Raw genomic sequence first — 14,256 nt, forward strand, 5'->3', positions numbered from 1 at the left:
CCATGAGTTTAAACTAGTACCTAGTAGTAATATAGTTGTAGTACGTACCAGTTGGGGACCATGAGTTTAAACTAGTACCTAGTAGTAGTAGTAGTAGTAGTAGTAGTACGTACCAGTTGGGGACCATGAGTTTAAACTAGTACCTAGTAGTAGTAGTAGTAGTAGTAGTAGTAGTAGTACGTACCGGTTGGGGACCATGAGTTTAAACTAGTACCTAGTAGTAGTAGTAGTAGTAGTAGTAGTAGTAGTAGTAGTAGTAGTAGTAGTACGTACCAGTTGGGGACCATGAGTTTAAACTAGTACCTAGTAGTAGTAGTACGTACCGGTTGGGGACCATGAGTTTAAACTAGTACCTAGTAGTAGTAGTAGTACGTACCAGTTGGGGACCATGAGTTTAAACTAGTACCTAGCAGTAGCAGTAGTAGTAGTACGTACCGGTTGGGGACCATGAGTTTAAACTAGTACCTAGCAGTAGTAGTAGTACGTACCAGTTGGGGACCATGAGTTTAAACTAGTACCTAGTAGTAGTAGTAGTACATACCAGTTGGGGACTATGAGTTTAAACTAGTACCTAGTAGTAGTAGTACGTACCAGTTGTGGACCATGAGTTTAAACTAGTACCTAGCAGTAGTAGTAGTAGTACGTACCGGTTGGGGACCATGAGTTTAAACTAGTACCTAGTAGTAGTAGTAGTAGTACGTACCAGTTGGGGACCACGAGTTTAAACTAGTACCTAGTAGTAGTAGTACGTACCAGTTGGGGACCACGAGTTTAAACTAGTACCTAGTAGTAGTAGTAGTAGTACGTACCAGTTGGGGACCACGAGTTTAAACTAGTACCTAGTACCAGTAGTAGTACGTACCAGTTGGGGACCATGCAGTAGTACTAGGTACTAGGTGGTACTAGTAGTAGTACTAGTAGTACTAGTAGTACTAGTACTAGTACTAGTAGTACTAGTACTAGTACTAGTACTAGTAGTAGTAGTAGTAGTAGTAACGTACGTACCGGTTGGGGACCATGAGTTTAAACTAGTACCTAGCAGTAGTACGTACCAGTTGGGGACCATGAGTTTAAACTAGTACCTAGTAGTAATATAGTTGTAGTACGTATCAGTTGGGGACCATGAGTTTAAACTAGTACCTAGTAGTAATATAGTTGTAGTACGTACCAGTTGGGGACCATGAGTTTAAACTAGTACCTAGTAGTAGTACGTACCAGTTGGGGACCATGAGTTTAAACTAGTACCTAGTAGTAGTAGTAGTACGTACCGGTTGGGGACCATGAGTTTAAACTAGTACCTAGTAATAGTAGTAGTACGTACCAGTTGGGGACCATGAGTTTAAACTAGTACCTAGTAGTAGGTACCGGTTGGGGACCATGAGTTTAAACTAGTACCTAGTAGTAGTAGTACGTACCGGTTGGGGACCATGAGTTTAAACTAGTACCTAGTAGTAGTAGTAGTAGTACGTACCAGTTGGGGACCATTAGTTTAAACTAGTACCTAGCAGTAGTAGTAGTAGTAGTAGTACGTACCGGTTGGGGACCATTAGTTTAAACTAGTACCTAGTAGTAATATAGTTGTAGTACGTACCAGTTGGGGACCATGAGTTTAAACTAGTACCTAGTAGTAGTAGTAGTAGTAGTAGTAGTACGTATCAGTTGGGGACCATGAGTTTAAACTAGTACCTAGTAGTAATATAGTTGTAGTACGTACCAGTTGGGGACCATGAGTTTAAACTAGTACCTAGTAGTAGTAGTAGTAGTAGTAGTACGTACCAGTTGGGGACCATGAGTTTAAACTAGTACCTAGTAGTAGTAGTAGTAGTAGTAGTAGTAGTAGTACGTACCGGTTGGGGACCATGAGTTTAAACTAGTACCTAGTAGTAGTAGTAGTAGTAGTAGTAGTAGTAGTACGTACCAGTTGGGGACCATGAGTTTAAACTAGTACCTAGTAGTAGTAGTACGTACCGGTTGGGGACCATGAGTTTAAACTAGTACCTAGTAGTAGTAGTAGTACGTACCAGTTGGGGACCATGAGTTTAAACTAGTACCTAGCAGTAGCAGTAGTAGTAGTACGTACCGGTTGGGGACCATGAGTTTAAACTAGTACCTAGCAGTAGTAGTAGTACGTACCAGTTGGGGACCATGAGTTTAAACTAGTACCTAGTAGTAGTAGTAGTACATACCAGTTGGGGACTATGAGTTTAAACTAGTACCTAGTAGTAGTAGTACGTACCAGTTGTGGACCATGAGTTTAAACTAGTACCTAGCAGTAGTAGTAGTAGTACGTACCGGTTGGGGACCATGAGTTTAAACTAGTACCTAGCAGTAGTAGTAGTAGTAGTAGTAGTAGTAGTAGTAGTATGTACCGGTTGGGGACCATGAGTTTAAACTAGTACCTAGTAGTAGTAGTAGTAGTAGTACGTACCGGTTAGGGACCATGAGTTTAAACTAGTACCTAGCAGTAGTAGTAGTACGTAACAGTTGGGGACCATGAGTTTAAACTAGTACCTAGTAGTAATATAGTTGTAGTACGTACCGGTTGGGGACCATGAGTTTAAACTAGTACCTAGTAGTAGTAGTACATACCGGTTGCAGTAGTAATAGTAGTAATATAGTAGTAGTACGTATCAGTTGTGGACCATGAGTTTAAACTAGTACCTAGTAGTAGTAGTAGTAGTACGTACCGGTTAGGGACCATGAGTTTAAACTAGTACCTAGCAGTAGTAGTAGTACGTACCAGTTGGGGACCATGAGTTTAAACTAGTACCTAGTAGTAGTAGTAGTAGTACGTACCAGTTGGGGACCATGAGTTTAAACTAGTACCTAGTAGTAGTAGTAGTAGTAGTAGTAGTACGTACCAGTTGGGGACCATGAGTTTAAACTAGTACCTAGTAGTAGTAGTACGTACCAGTTGTGGACCATGAGTTTAAACTAGTACCTAGCAGTAGTAGTAGTAGTAGTAGTAGTAGTAGTAGTAGTAGTAGTAGTAGGTACCGGTTGGGGACCATGAGTTTAAACTAGTACCTAGTAGTAGTAGTAGTAGTAGTAGTAGTAGTAGTAATAATAGTAGTACGTACCGGTTGGGGCCCATGAGTTTAAACTAATACCTATTAGTAGTAGTAGTAGTAGTAGTAGTAGTTGTACATACCAGTTGGGGACCATGAGTTTAAACTAGTACCTAGCAGTAGTAGTACGTACCAGTTGTGGACCATGAGTTTAAACTAGTACCTAGCAGTCGTAGTAGTAGTAGTAGTAGTAGTAGTAGTAGATACCAGTTGGGGACCATGAGTTTAAACTAGTACCTAGTAGTAGTAGTAGTAGTAGTAGTAGTAGTAGTACGTACGTACCAGTTGTGGACCATGAGTTTAAACTAGTACCTAGCAGTAGTAGTAGTAGTAGTAGTAGTAGTAGTAGTAGTAGTAGTAGTAGCAGCAGTAGTAGTACGTACCAGTTGTGGACCATGAGTTTAAACTAGTACCTAGTAGTAGTAGTAGTAGTAGTAGTACATACCAGTTGTGGACCATGAGTTTAAACTAGTACCTAGTAGTAGTAGTAGTAGTAGTAGTAGTAGTAGTAGTAGTAGTAGTAGTAGTAGTAGTAGTAGTAGTAGTAGTACGTACCAGTTGGGGACCATGAGTTTAAACTAGTACCTAGTAGTAGTAGTAGTACATACCAGTTGGGGACTATGAGTTTAAACTAGTACCTAGTAGTAGTAGTACGTACCAGTTGTGGACCATGAGTTTAAACTAGTACCTAGCAGTAGTAGTAGTAGTACGTACCGGTTGGGGACCATGAGTTTAAACTAGTACCTAGCAGTAGTAGTAGTAGTAGTAGTAGTAGTAGTAGTATGTACCGGTTGGGGACCATGAGTTTAAACTAGTACCTAGTAGTAGTAGTAGTAGTAGTACGTACCGGTTAGGGACCATGAGTTTAAACTAGTACCTAGCAGTAGTAGTAGTACGTACCAGTTGGGGACCATGAGTTTAAACTAGTACCTAGTAGTAATATAGTTGTAGTACGTACCGGTTGGGGACCATGAGTTTAAACTAGTACCTAGTAGTAGTAGTACATACCGGTTGCAGTAGTAATAGTAGTAATATAGTAGTAGTACGTATCAGTTGTGGACCATGAGTTTAAACTAGTACCTAGTAGTAGTAGTAGTAGTACGTACCAGTTGGGGACCATGAGTTTAAACTAGTACCTAGTAGTAGTAGTAGTAGTAGTAGTAGTACGTACCAGTTGGGGACCATGAGTTTAAACTAGTACCTAGTAGTAGTAGTACGTACCAGTTGTGGACCATGAGTTTAAACTAGTACCTAGCAGTAGTAGTAGTAGTAGTAGTAGTAGTAGTAGTAGTAGTAGTAGTAGTAGTAGGTACCGGTTGGGGACCATGAGTTTAAACTAGTACCTAGTAGTAGTAGTAGTAGTAGTAGTAGTAGTAATAATAGTAGTACGTACCGGTTGGGGCCCATGAGTTTAAACTAATACCTATTAGTAGTAGTAGTAGTAGTAGTAGTAGTTGTACATACCAGTTGGGGACCATGAGTTTAAACTAGTACCTAGCAGTAGTAGTACGTACCAGTTGTGGACCATGAGTTTAAACTAGTACCTAGCAGTCGTAGTAGTAGTAGTAGTAGTAGTAGTAGATACCAGTTGGGGACCATGAGTTTAAACTAGTACCTAGTAGTAGTAGTAGTAGTAGTAGTAGTACGTACGTACCAGTTGTGGACCATGAGTTTAAACTAGTACCTAGCAGTAGTAGTAGTAGTAGTAGTAGTAGTAGTAGTAGCAGCAGTAGTAGTACGTACCAGTTGTGGACCATGAGTTTAAACTAGTACCTAGTAGTAGTAGTAGTAGTAGTAGTACATACCAGTTGTGGACCATGAGTTTAAACTAGTACCTAGTAGTAGTAGTAGTAGTAGTAGTAGTAGTAGTAGTAGTAGTAGTAGTAGTAGTAGTACGTACCAGTTGTGGACCATGAGTTTAAACTAGTACCTAGTAGTATAGTAGTAGTACATACCAGTTGTGGACCATGAGTTTCTGCACGGCCAGCAGGGCGTTGTAGCGGACCAGCTGATCGTCATGGTGCATGTGGTTCATCACCAGCTGTTTACCTCCAAGCTGCTCTATCACCCTGACACAGAGAAACACTGGTTATATAAACACAGAGTGGACAAAACATTCCCACAGTTGTGTCAAGTTGGCTGGATGTCCTTCGGATGATGGACCATTTATTGATATATGCAGGAAACTGTTGTGTAAAAAACCCAGCAGCGTTGCAGTTCTTGGCACACAAACCGGTGCGCCTGGTACCTACTACCATACCCCGTTCTAATGCATTTCAATATGTTGTCCTAATCATTCACCCTCTGAAGGACACACACACAATCCACGTCTCAAGGTTTAAACATCCTTCTTTAACCCGTCTCCTCCCCTTCATCTACACTGATTGAAGTGGATTTAACAGGTGACATAAATAAGGGATTATAGCTTTCACCTGGATTCACCTGTCCAGTCTATGCCATGGAAAGAGCAGGTGTTCATAATGTATTGTTCACTCAGTGTATACTGTGTGTCCTTACCGTTTCCCCCGAGGGTAGTGTCTGACGTATTCTCCAACATCATGAGCAGCTACAGCAATAACCTGAGGGTCATCAGATACCTCCAGCAGCCGAGTAAGGATCCTGAGGAGGGAGAACATATAACACATAACAAACCCTGACATCAGATACCACCTCTTCACCCTGACATCAGATACCACCTCATCACCCTAACACCAGCTACCTCATCACCCTAACTAACCCGAACATTAGAAACGTCATCACACTAACATCAGATACCTTTATAAACTACCATGTCTTTCAAAAATATTAGAATCACTGACAAACTCTCAGCTAAGGAGCTGGTCTGTCTACAGTACCTAGATGCAAAACCAAGACGGGTGTGGAGCGTTCTCTAGTAAAGCCCCTCAGTTACAGAACAGCATTCTCTAGTAAAGCCCCTCAATTACAAAACAGCGTTCTCTCATAAAGCCCCTTAATTACAAAACAGCGTTCTCTAGTAAAGCCCCTCAATTACAAAACAGCGTTCTCTAGTAAAGCCCCTCAGTTACAGAACAGCGTTCTCTAGTAAAGCCCCTCAGTTACAGAACAGCGTTCTCTAGTAAAGCCCCTCAGTTACAGAACAGCATTCCCTAGTAAAGCCCCTCAATTACAAAACAGCGTTCTCTAGTAAAGCCCCTCAGTTACAAAACAGCGTTCTCTAGTAAAGCCCTTCAGTTACAGAACAGCATTCTCTAGTAAAGCCCCTCAATTACAAAACAGCGTTCTCATAAAGCCCCTCAATTACAAAACAGCGTTCTCTAGTAAAGCCCCTCAGTTACAGAACAGCGTTCTCTAGTAAAGCCCCTCAGTTACAGAACAGCGTTCTCTAGTAAAGCCCCTCAGTTACAGAACAGCGTTCTCTAGTAAAGCCCCTCAGTTACAGAACAGCATTCTCTAGTAAAGACCCTCAATTACAAAACAGCGTTCTCTAGTAAAGCCCCTCAGTTACAGAACAGCGTTCTCTAGTAAAGCCCCTCAGTTACAGAACAGCGTTCTCTAGTAAAGCCCCTCAGTTACAGAACAGCGTTCTCTAGTAAAGCCCCTCAGTTACAGAACAGCGTTCTCTAGTAAAGCCCCTCAGTTACAGAACAGCATTCTCTAGTAAAGCCCCTCAATTACAAAACAGCGTTCTCTCATAAAGCCCCTCAATTACAAAACAGCGTTCTCTAGTAAAGCCCCTCAATTACAAAACAGCGTTCTCTAGTAAAGCCCCTCAGTTACAGAACAGCGTTCTCTAGTAAAGCCCCTCAGTTACAGAACAGCGTTCTCTCGTAAAGCCCCTCAGTTACAGAACAGCGTTCTCTCGTAAAGCCCCTCAGTTACAGAACAGCTTGCCCTGTCAGGTAAGAGATGCAGACTCCATTGAGGTTATTTAAATAACATTTAAAAATCAACCTTTTTAGCCAGGCCTTTAATAAGTGATTGTATTCTTATGTTATTTTATTTACACTTAGGGTGCCATTTGGGATGCAAACTCATTACCAAACATCCACACTAGGTAGTGCTCGGTGTCTTACCTAACATCCACACTAGGTAGTGCTCTGTGTCTTACCTAACCTCCACACTAGGTAGTGCTCTGTGTCTTACCTAACCTCCACACTAGGTAGTGCTCTGTGTCTTACCTAACATCCACACTAGGTAGTGCTCTGTGTCTTACCTAACATCCAACACTAGGTAGTGCTCTGTGTCTTACAGAACCATCCACACTAGGTAGTGCTCTGTGTCTTACCTAACATCCACACTAGGTAGTGCTCTGTGTCTTACCTAACATCCACACTAGGTAGTGAAGTGCTATGTGTCTTACCGAACCATCCCACACTAGGTAGTGCTCTGTGTCTTACCTAACATCCACACTAGGTAGTGCTCTGTGTCTTACAGAACCATCCACACTAGGTAGTGCTCTGTGTCTTACCTAACATCCACACTAGGTAGTGCTCTGTGTCTTACCTAACATCCAACACTAGGTAGTGCTCTGTGTCTTACAGAACCATCCACACTAGGTAGTGCTCTGTGTCTTACCTAACATCCACACTAGGTAGTGCTCTGTGTCTTACCTAACATCCACACTAGGTAGTGCTCTGTGTCTTACCTAACATCCACACTAGGTAGTGCTATGTGTCTTACCGAACCATCCCACACTAGGTAGTGCTCTGTGTCTTACCGAACCATCCGACACTAGGTAGTGCTCTTTGCTTACTTGAGGAGTTCGTAGTTCTTCTCGTTGAGGCGAACAGCGTTCTCACGCCAGAACTTCTCTGATTTGTGGACCGGGCTCCACTCCAGGCGACCCGACTTCAGCTCTGAGCTGTACTCATCAAACGAACTGTGTGTGAGTGAAAGAGAGTGAGAGAAAACAAGCTTAAATAACAAGCAACAAACAAACTAGCAGATAAACTTTGCTGAAGAACAGCCTCAGTCCCGACAGTCCTTAATATAGAGAGATGTTGACCTGTTGGGAGAGTTCAATTTGAGGGGTATTCCAGGACAGGTCCAGTGTGGTTTAAGAGATCTGCACAGTTCTGCTAGCGTAGCGCCTAGTTTCTCCAGGTTCAAGTAACAGCACAGTAATGCCTGCTAGCATAGCGCCTAGTTTCTCCAGGTTCAAGTAACAGCACAGTAATGCCTGCTAGCATAGCGCCTAGTTTCTCCAGGTTCAAGTAACAGCACAGTAATGCATGCTAGTGTAGCACCTAGCAGAACAGCCTAGTTTCTCCAGGTTCATGTAACAGCACAGTAATGCCTGTTAGCATAGCGCCTAGTTTCTCCAGGTTCATGTAAAAGCACAGTAATGCCTGCTAGCGTAGCTGAGGTTAGCAGTAATGTTACCCGTCAGGTCCTGGACACTCTCTCCCAGACTCTAGGTTCGGACATGGAGAAGTTAGGGTTAGGGGTCAAAGGTAACCTACCTGAGGTCCTGAACGCTCTCGCCCAGACTCTCCAGCAGGAACTTGATGTCTTCCGTAATGTCCTCATCATCATACTTCTGCTGGTCCAGATTTTCCAGCTGCTTCAGAACCTTACACTGGATCATGGCCAGAGCATACTCCTGACGGGTCTCCCTATCCGCTGACTTCTCCAACAGGTTCTAGAATAATAATATTAACATGTATCATGGCCAGAGCATACTCCTGATGGGTCTCCCACTCAGTCGATTTCTCCAGAACCCTCTACTACGTACGTGGTTTGAGGAGATAGAAAGGTAAATTTGGTCAACCCTGAGTTCGACTCTGGATAACAAGTACCACGAAAGTTGATCAGCTTTTAGCCAGGTACATTTCTACGGCAACAAATCCTTCAGAAGTAATCTTCTTCCGGGCAGGCAAACTCTATCCTGAACGAAGTATCTGAGCCACGAGTTGAGGACCAATGAAATCAGATGATTTTATCAACTTCACCGCAGAAGGGCAATATCGGAGGATGTGGTGGATTGAGACGCATCCAATGAAATAAAACAGATCTCTAGCTTAAACGGACAGATTTTTATGGGGAATTTTGTATTATGCTAATTAGATTGCCGCTTAAAGTCAAGGCATTGCAATATTTTCCGAATGCACAACTCAAACTGCTACAGCGACAAACTCCACACTGCTCCCACCACACTGCTCCAACTGCACAGCTACACGCCGCTCCCACACGCGTTCAAGAAAGAGTTAAGAAAATAGTAAAGAATTATTGAAAAAAAGTAGCAATAAAGTGGCTATATACAGGGGATACCTGTACCGGGTCAATGTGCGAGAAAAGGAGGAGATAATGTTGTTCCCAGACTCTCCTGGCTCAAAGTGGAGGAGAGATTGACTTCATCACTACTTGTATTTATGAGAAGTATTGTCATGTTGAATGCACTGAGCTGTCTGTCTAAACTACTGGCGCACAGCTCGGACACCCATGCATACCGCACAAGACATGCAACCAGAGGTCTCTTCACAGTCCCCAAGTCCAGACTATAGGAGGTGCACAGTACTACATAGAGCCATGACTACATGGAACTCTATACCACATCAAGTAACTGAAGCAGCAGTAGAACTAGATTTAAAAACAGATTAAAAAAATACACACCTTATGGAAGAGTAGGGACTGAAGCAACACAAACATGGGCACAGAGACATGCATACACACAATAACATACGCACTACACACACATGTACACATGGATTTAGTACTGTAGATATGTAGTAATGGTGGAGTAGGGGCCTGAGGGCACACAATGTATTGTGAAATGTAATGTTTTTAAAATTGTATTAACTGCCTTAATTTTTCTGGACCCCAGGAAGAGTTATGGGATCCATAATTAACACAAATGCCTCGAGATTACCTTAATATTAGACATTGCGCACCAGCTGTTACTGACAGACACACCCCCCACCCCTGGATGTAGCTATTCTGTCCTGCCGATGCACGGAAAAAAACAGCCAACTATTATTATCTATGACATCGTTCAATCATGAAACGTAAGATATTACCGTTAAATGTCTCGTTGATAGGATAGTCTCGAACGGAGCTCTTCCAGTTTATTCTCCAGTGATTAGACTTTGGCTAATAGAACGAATGGTAGAGGCAGGTTACCCACTCACCGACAAATTTTCACAAGGCACCATGACCTCCGCCCCTTGCATTTCCTTCATGTGAATGACAGGGATTTGGTCCTTGTCTGGGGACAACATGATCTCCTCCTTCATGTGGATGACAGGGATTTGGGCCTTGTCTGGGGACAACATGATCTCCTCCATGTGGATGACAGGGATTTGGGCCTTGTCTGGGGACAACATGATCGCCTCCTTCATGTGGATGACAGGGATTTGGGCCTTGTCTGGGGACAACATTATATCCTTCCTGTCAGACTCATTAAAGATAAAATCTTCATCCAGTTCGAGGTGAGTAATCGCTGTTCTGATATCCTGAAGCTCTTTTCGGTCATAAGAGACGGTAGCATCAATATTATGTACATTTGCTTAGATTCCTTTGACAGATCATTTAAGACAACCTATAGGGAACAGGGTGCCGTAACTAACTAGCAGTACGTACCCTGAAGACAACCTATAGGGAACAGGGTGCCGTAACTAGCAGTACGTACCCTGAAGACAACCTATAGGGAACAGGGTGCCGTAACTAACTAGCAGTACGTACCCTGAAGGCAGCCAGGATGATGCGCGTGACCTTCTCCTTGACAGACTCCTGCAGGATGTCAGACAGGGCCGGCACCACATTGTAACGGCGTAGCTGCTCACAGAGCTGAGAGTTGAAGGCCAGCAGCCACACACAAAACCCCATCTGGTACTGCAGCTGGAAACCACACTTGTTACTGAGCACAGCCGTGATGCTAGAGGGAGGAGAGAGAACAGGGTCAGGTGGTAATGCTAGAGAGAGGAGAGAGAACAGGGTCAGGTGGTAATGCTAGAGAGAGGAGAGAGAACAGGGTCAGGTGGTAATGCTAGAGAGAGGAGAGAGAACAGGGTCAGGTGGTAATGCTAGAGGGAGGAGAGAGAACAGGGTCAGGTGGTAATGCTAGAGGGAGGAGAGAGAACAGGGTCAGGGGTCAGGTGGTACAGGACACCACACTTGTCGATCACAGCAGTTTTATGGTGCATCGTGGTTTCATTGCATGGTTTTGGTTAGGGAGTTTATGGCTTGAGTTACAGATAACAGCAGTTAGTCTAACTTCCTCTTGTAGTGTAGTCAAGCAGCATAAAGCATCAGACAACCCCAAACACACTAATGATGTAATGCTAACAGATAGAAGTTAGTAGTAATAGAAGTATCCAGTGATTGTAACAATGATAACTAACAGAAGTATACTGATCAAAAATATAAACGCAACATGTAAACTGTTGATCCCATGTTTCATGAGCTGAAATAAGATGCCAGAAATGTTCCATATGAATAAAAATTATTATTTCTCAAAAATGTTGTGCACAAATTTGTTTACATCCCTGATAGTGAGTATTTCTCCTTTGCCAAGATAATCCATCGACCTGACAGGTGTGGCATATCAAGAAGCTGATTAAACAGCATGATCATTACACAGGTGCACCTTGTGCTGGGGACAATAGGTCACTAATATGTGCAGTTTTGTCACAATGCCATGCCACAGATTCCTAAAGTTTTTTTTAAACCTTTACTTAACTAGGCAAGTCAGTTAAGAACAAATTCTTATTTACAATGACGGCCAAAACTGACGATGCTGGGCCAATTGTGCGCCACCCTTTGGGACTCCCAATCACAACCGGTTGTGATACAGCCTGGATTTGAGATACAGGAAACCACCCTTGTTAATAAATATAGTAATAGTATCCAGAGACTAGTAGTATTAGATGTAGTAATAGTATCCAGAGACTAGTAGTATTAGATGTAGTAATAGTATCCAGAGACTAGTAGTATTAGATGTAGTAATAGTATCCAGAGACTAGTAGTATTAGATGTAGTAATAGTATCCAGAGACTAGTAGTCCGCAGTATTAGATGTAGTAATAGTATTAGATGTAGTAATAGAGCCTAATAGTCAGTAGTATTAGATGTAGTAATAGTATCCAGAGACTAGTAGTCCGCAGTATTAGATGTAGTAATAGTATCCAGAGACTAGTAGTATTAGATGTAGTAATAGTATCCAGAGACTAGTAGTCCGCAGTATTAGATGTAGTAATAGTATTAGATGTAGTAATAGAGCCTAATAGTCAGTAGTATTAGATGTAGTAATAGTATCCAGAGACTAGTAGTCAGTAGTATTAAATGTAGTAATAGTATCCAGAGACTAGTAGTCAGTAGTATTAGTATCCAGAGACCAGTAGTATTAGATGTAGTAATATTATTAGATGTAGTAATGGTATGAATAGACTAGTAGTAGTAGATGTAGTAATATTCTTAGATGTAGTAATAGTATCCATAGACTAGTAGTCCGCAGTATTAGATGTAGTAATAGTATCCAGAGACTAGTAGTCAGTAGTATTAGATGTAGTAATAGTATACAGAGACTCACCAGTTGACCCCGTCAGCCTCCACCCAGGCAAACCTGTACTCATTCACCCTCAACATCAGCTGGAGACAGCCTGCTACACACTGCACATACTGAGAACTCTGCAGGGGGAGAACAGAGACACACAAACTTTTATTAAGACTGGTCAGGGAAACACAGGCAGGGATTTGGAGATACAGTGGGGCAAAAAAGTATTTAGTCAGCCACCAATTGTGCAAGTTCTCCCACTTAAAAAGATGAGGCCTGTAATTTATCATAGGTACACTTCAACTATGACAGACAAAATGAGAGAAAAAAATCCAGAAAATCACATTGTAGGATTTTTAATGAATTTATTTGCAAATTATGGTGGAAAATAAGTATTTGGTCAATACAAAAGTTGCTCAATACTTTGTTATATACCCTTTGTTGGCAATGACAGAGGTCAAACATTTTCTGTAAGTCTTCACAAGGTTTCCACACACTGTTGCTGGTATTTTGGCCCATTCCTCCATGCAGATCTCCTCTAGAGCAGTGATGTTTTGGGGCTGTTAATGGGCAACACGGACTTTCAACTCCCTCCAAAGATTTTCTATGCGGTTGAGATCTGGAGACTGGCTAGGCCACTCCAGGACCTTGAAATGCTTCTTACGAAGCCACTCCTTCGTTGCCCGGGCGGTGTGTTTGGGATCATTGTCATGCTGAAAGACCCAGCCATGTTTGATCTTCAATGCCCTTGCTGATGGTAGGCTTTGTTACTTTGGTCCCAGCTCTCTGCAGGTCATTTACTAGGTCCCCCGTGTGGTTCTGGGATTTTTGCTCACCGTTCTTGTGATCATTTTGACCCCACGGGGTGAGATCTTGCGTGGAGCCCCAGATCGAGGGAGATTATCAGTGGTCTTGTATGTCTTCCATTTCCTAATAATTGCTCCCACAGTTGATTTCTTCAAACCAAGCTGCTTTCCTATTGCAGATTCAGTCTTCCCAGCCTGGTGCAGGTCTACAATTTTGTTTCTGGTGTCCTTTGACAGCTCTTTGGTCTTGGCCATAGTGGAGTTTGGAGTGTGACTGTTTGAGGTTGTGGACAGGTGTCTTTTATACTGATAACAAGTTCAAACAGGTGCCATTAATACAGGTAACGAGTGGAGGACAGAGGAGCCTCTTAAAAAAGATGTTACAGGTCTTTGAGAGCCAGAAATCTTGCTTGTTTGTAGGTGTCCAAATACTTATTTTCCACCATAATTTGCAACTAAATTCATTAAAAATCCTACAATGTGATTCTCTGGAATGTTTTTTCTCCTTTTGTCTGTCATAGTTGAAGTGTACCTATGATGAAAATGACAGGCCTCTCATCTTTTGATGTGGGAGAACTTTGGTGGCTGACTAAATACTTTTTTGCCCCACTGTACCTGCTCTTCCATTCTGAAACAGGTGTTCAACATCACCAACCTCAATCAAATCCATCTTTATTTATATAGCCCATTTAACAAAAACAGCCACAGTGCTTGACAGTAACTGCTCAACAGTAACTGGCATCTGCAACCACGAGCACCATGCAGAACCATGCTAGACAAAGAGAGTATCATCACAGAACAGACAGGACGTGTCCCCTCAAGGACCTGAGCAAAGAAAGCTGAGGAGAAAATAGATCCAATTAATCTGTTAGAGGCGTTTCATAAAAGCAACACAAAAAAAAAGAATCAGG

General features: G+C 42.4%; 1 protein-coding gene across 2 annotated transcripts in view; it reads right to left on the bottom strand.

The window, feature by feature from the left end:
* Positions 1-5,023: 5,023 nt before the first annotated feature.
* Positions 5,024-14,256, bottom strand: part of LOC139400683 (V-type proton ATPase subunit H) — a gene marked incomplete at both ends in the record, with an annotated part of 19,677 nt that continues 10,444 nt past the window's right edge. For both annotated transcript variants that reach the window (XM_071145374.1, XM_071145373.1), the window contains 6 exon segments: positions 5,024-5,137; positions 5,586-5,687; positions 7,804-7,929; positions 8,513-8,691; positions 10,731-10,923; positions 12,576-12,673. In XM_071145374.1, coding sequence (XP_071001475.1) covers positions 5,024-5,137; positions 5,586-5,687; positions 7,804-7,929; positions 8,513-8,691; positions 10,731-10,923; positions 12,576-12,673 — 812 coding nt within the window.

Source organism: Oncorhynchus clarkii, unplaced genomic scaffold (assembly GCF_045791955.1).
Source record: "Oncorhynchus clarkii lewisi isolate Uvic-CL-2024 unplaced genomic scaffold, UVic_Ocla_1.0 unplaced_contig_6309_pilon_pilon, whole genome shotgun sequence".
Lineage (NCBI taxonomy): Eukaryota > Metazoa > Chordata > Actinopteri > Salmoniformes > Salmonidae > Oncorhynchus > Oncorhynchus clarkii.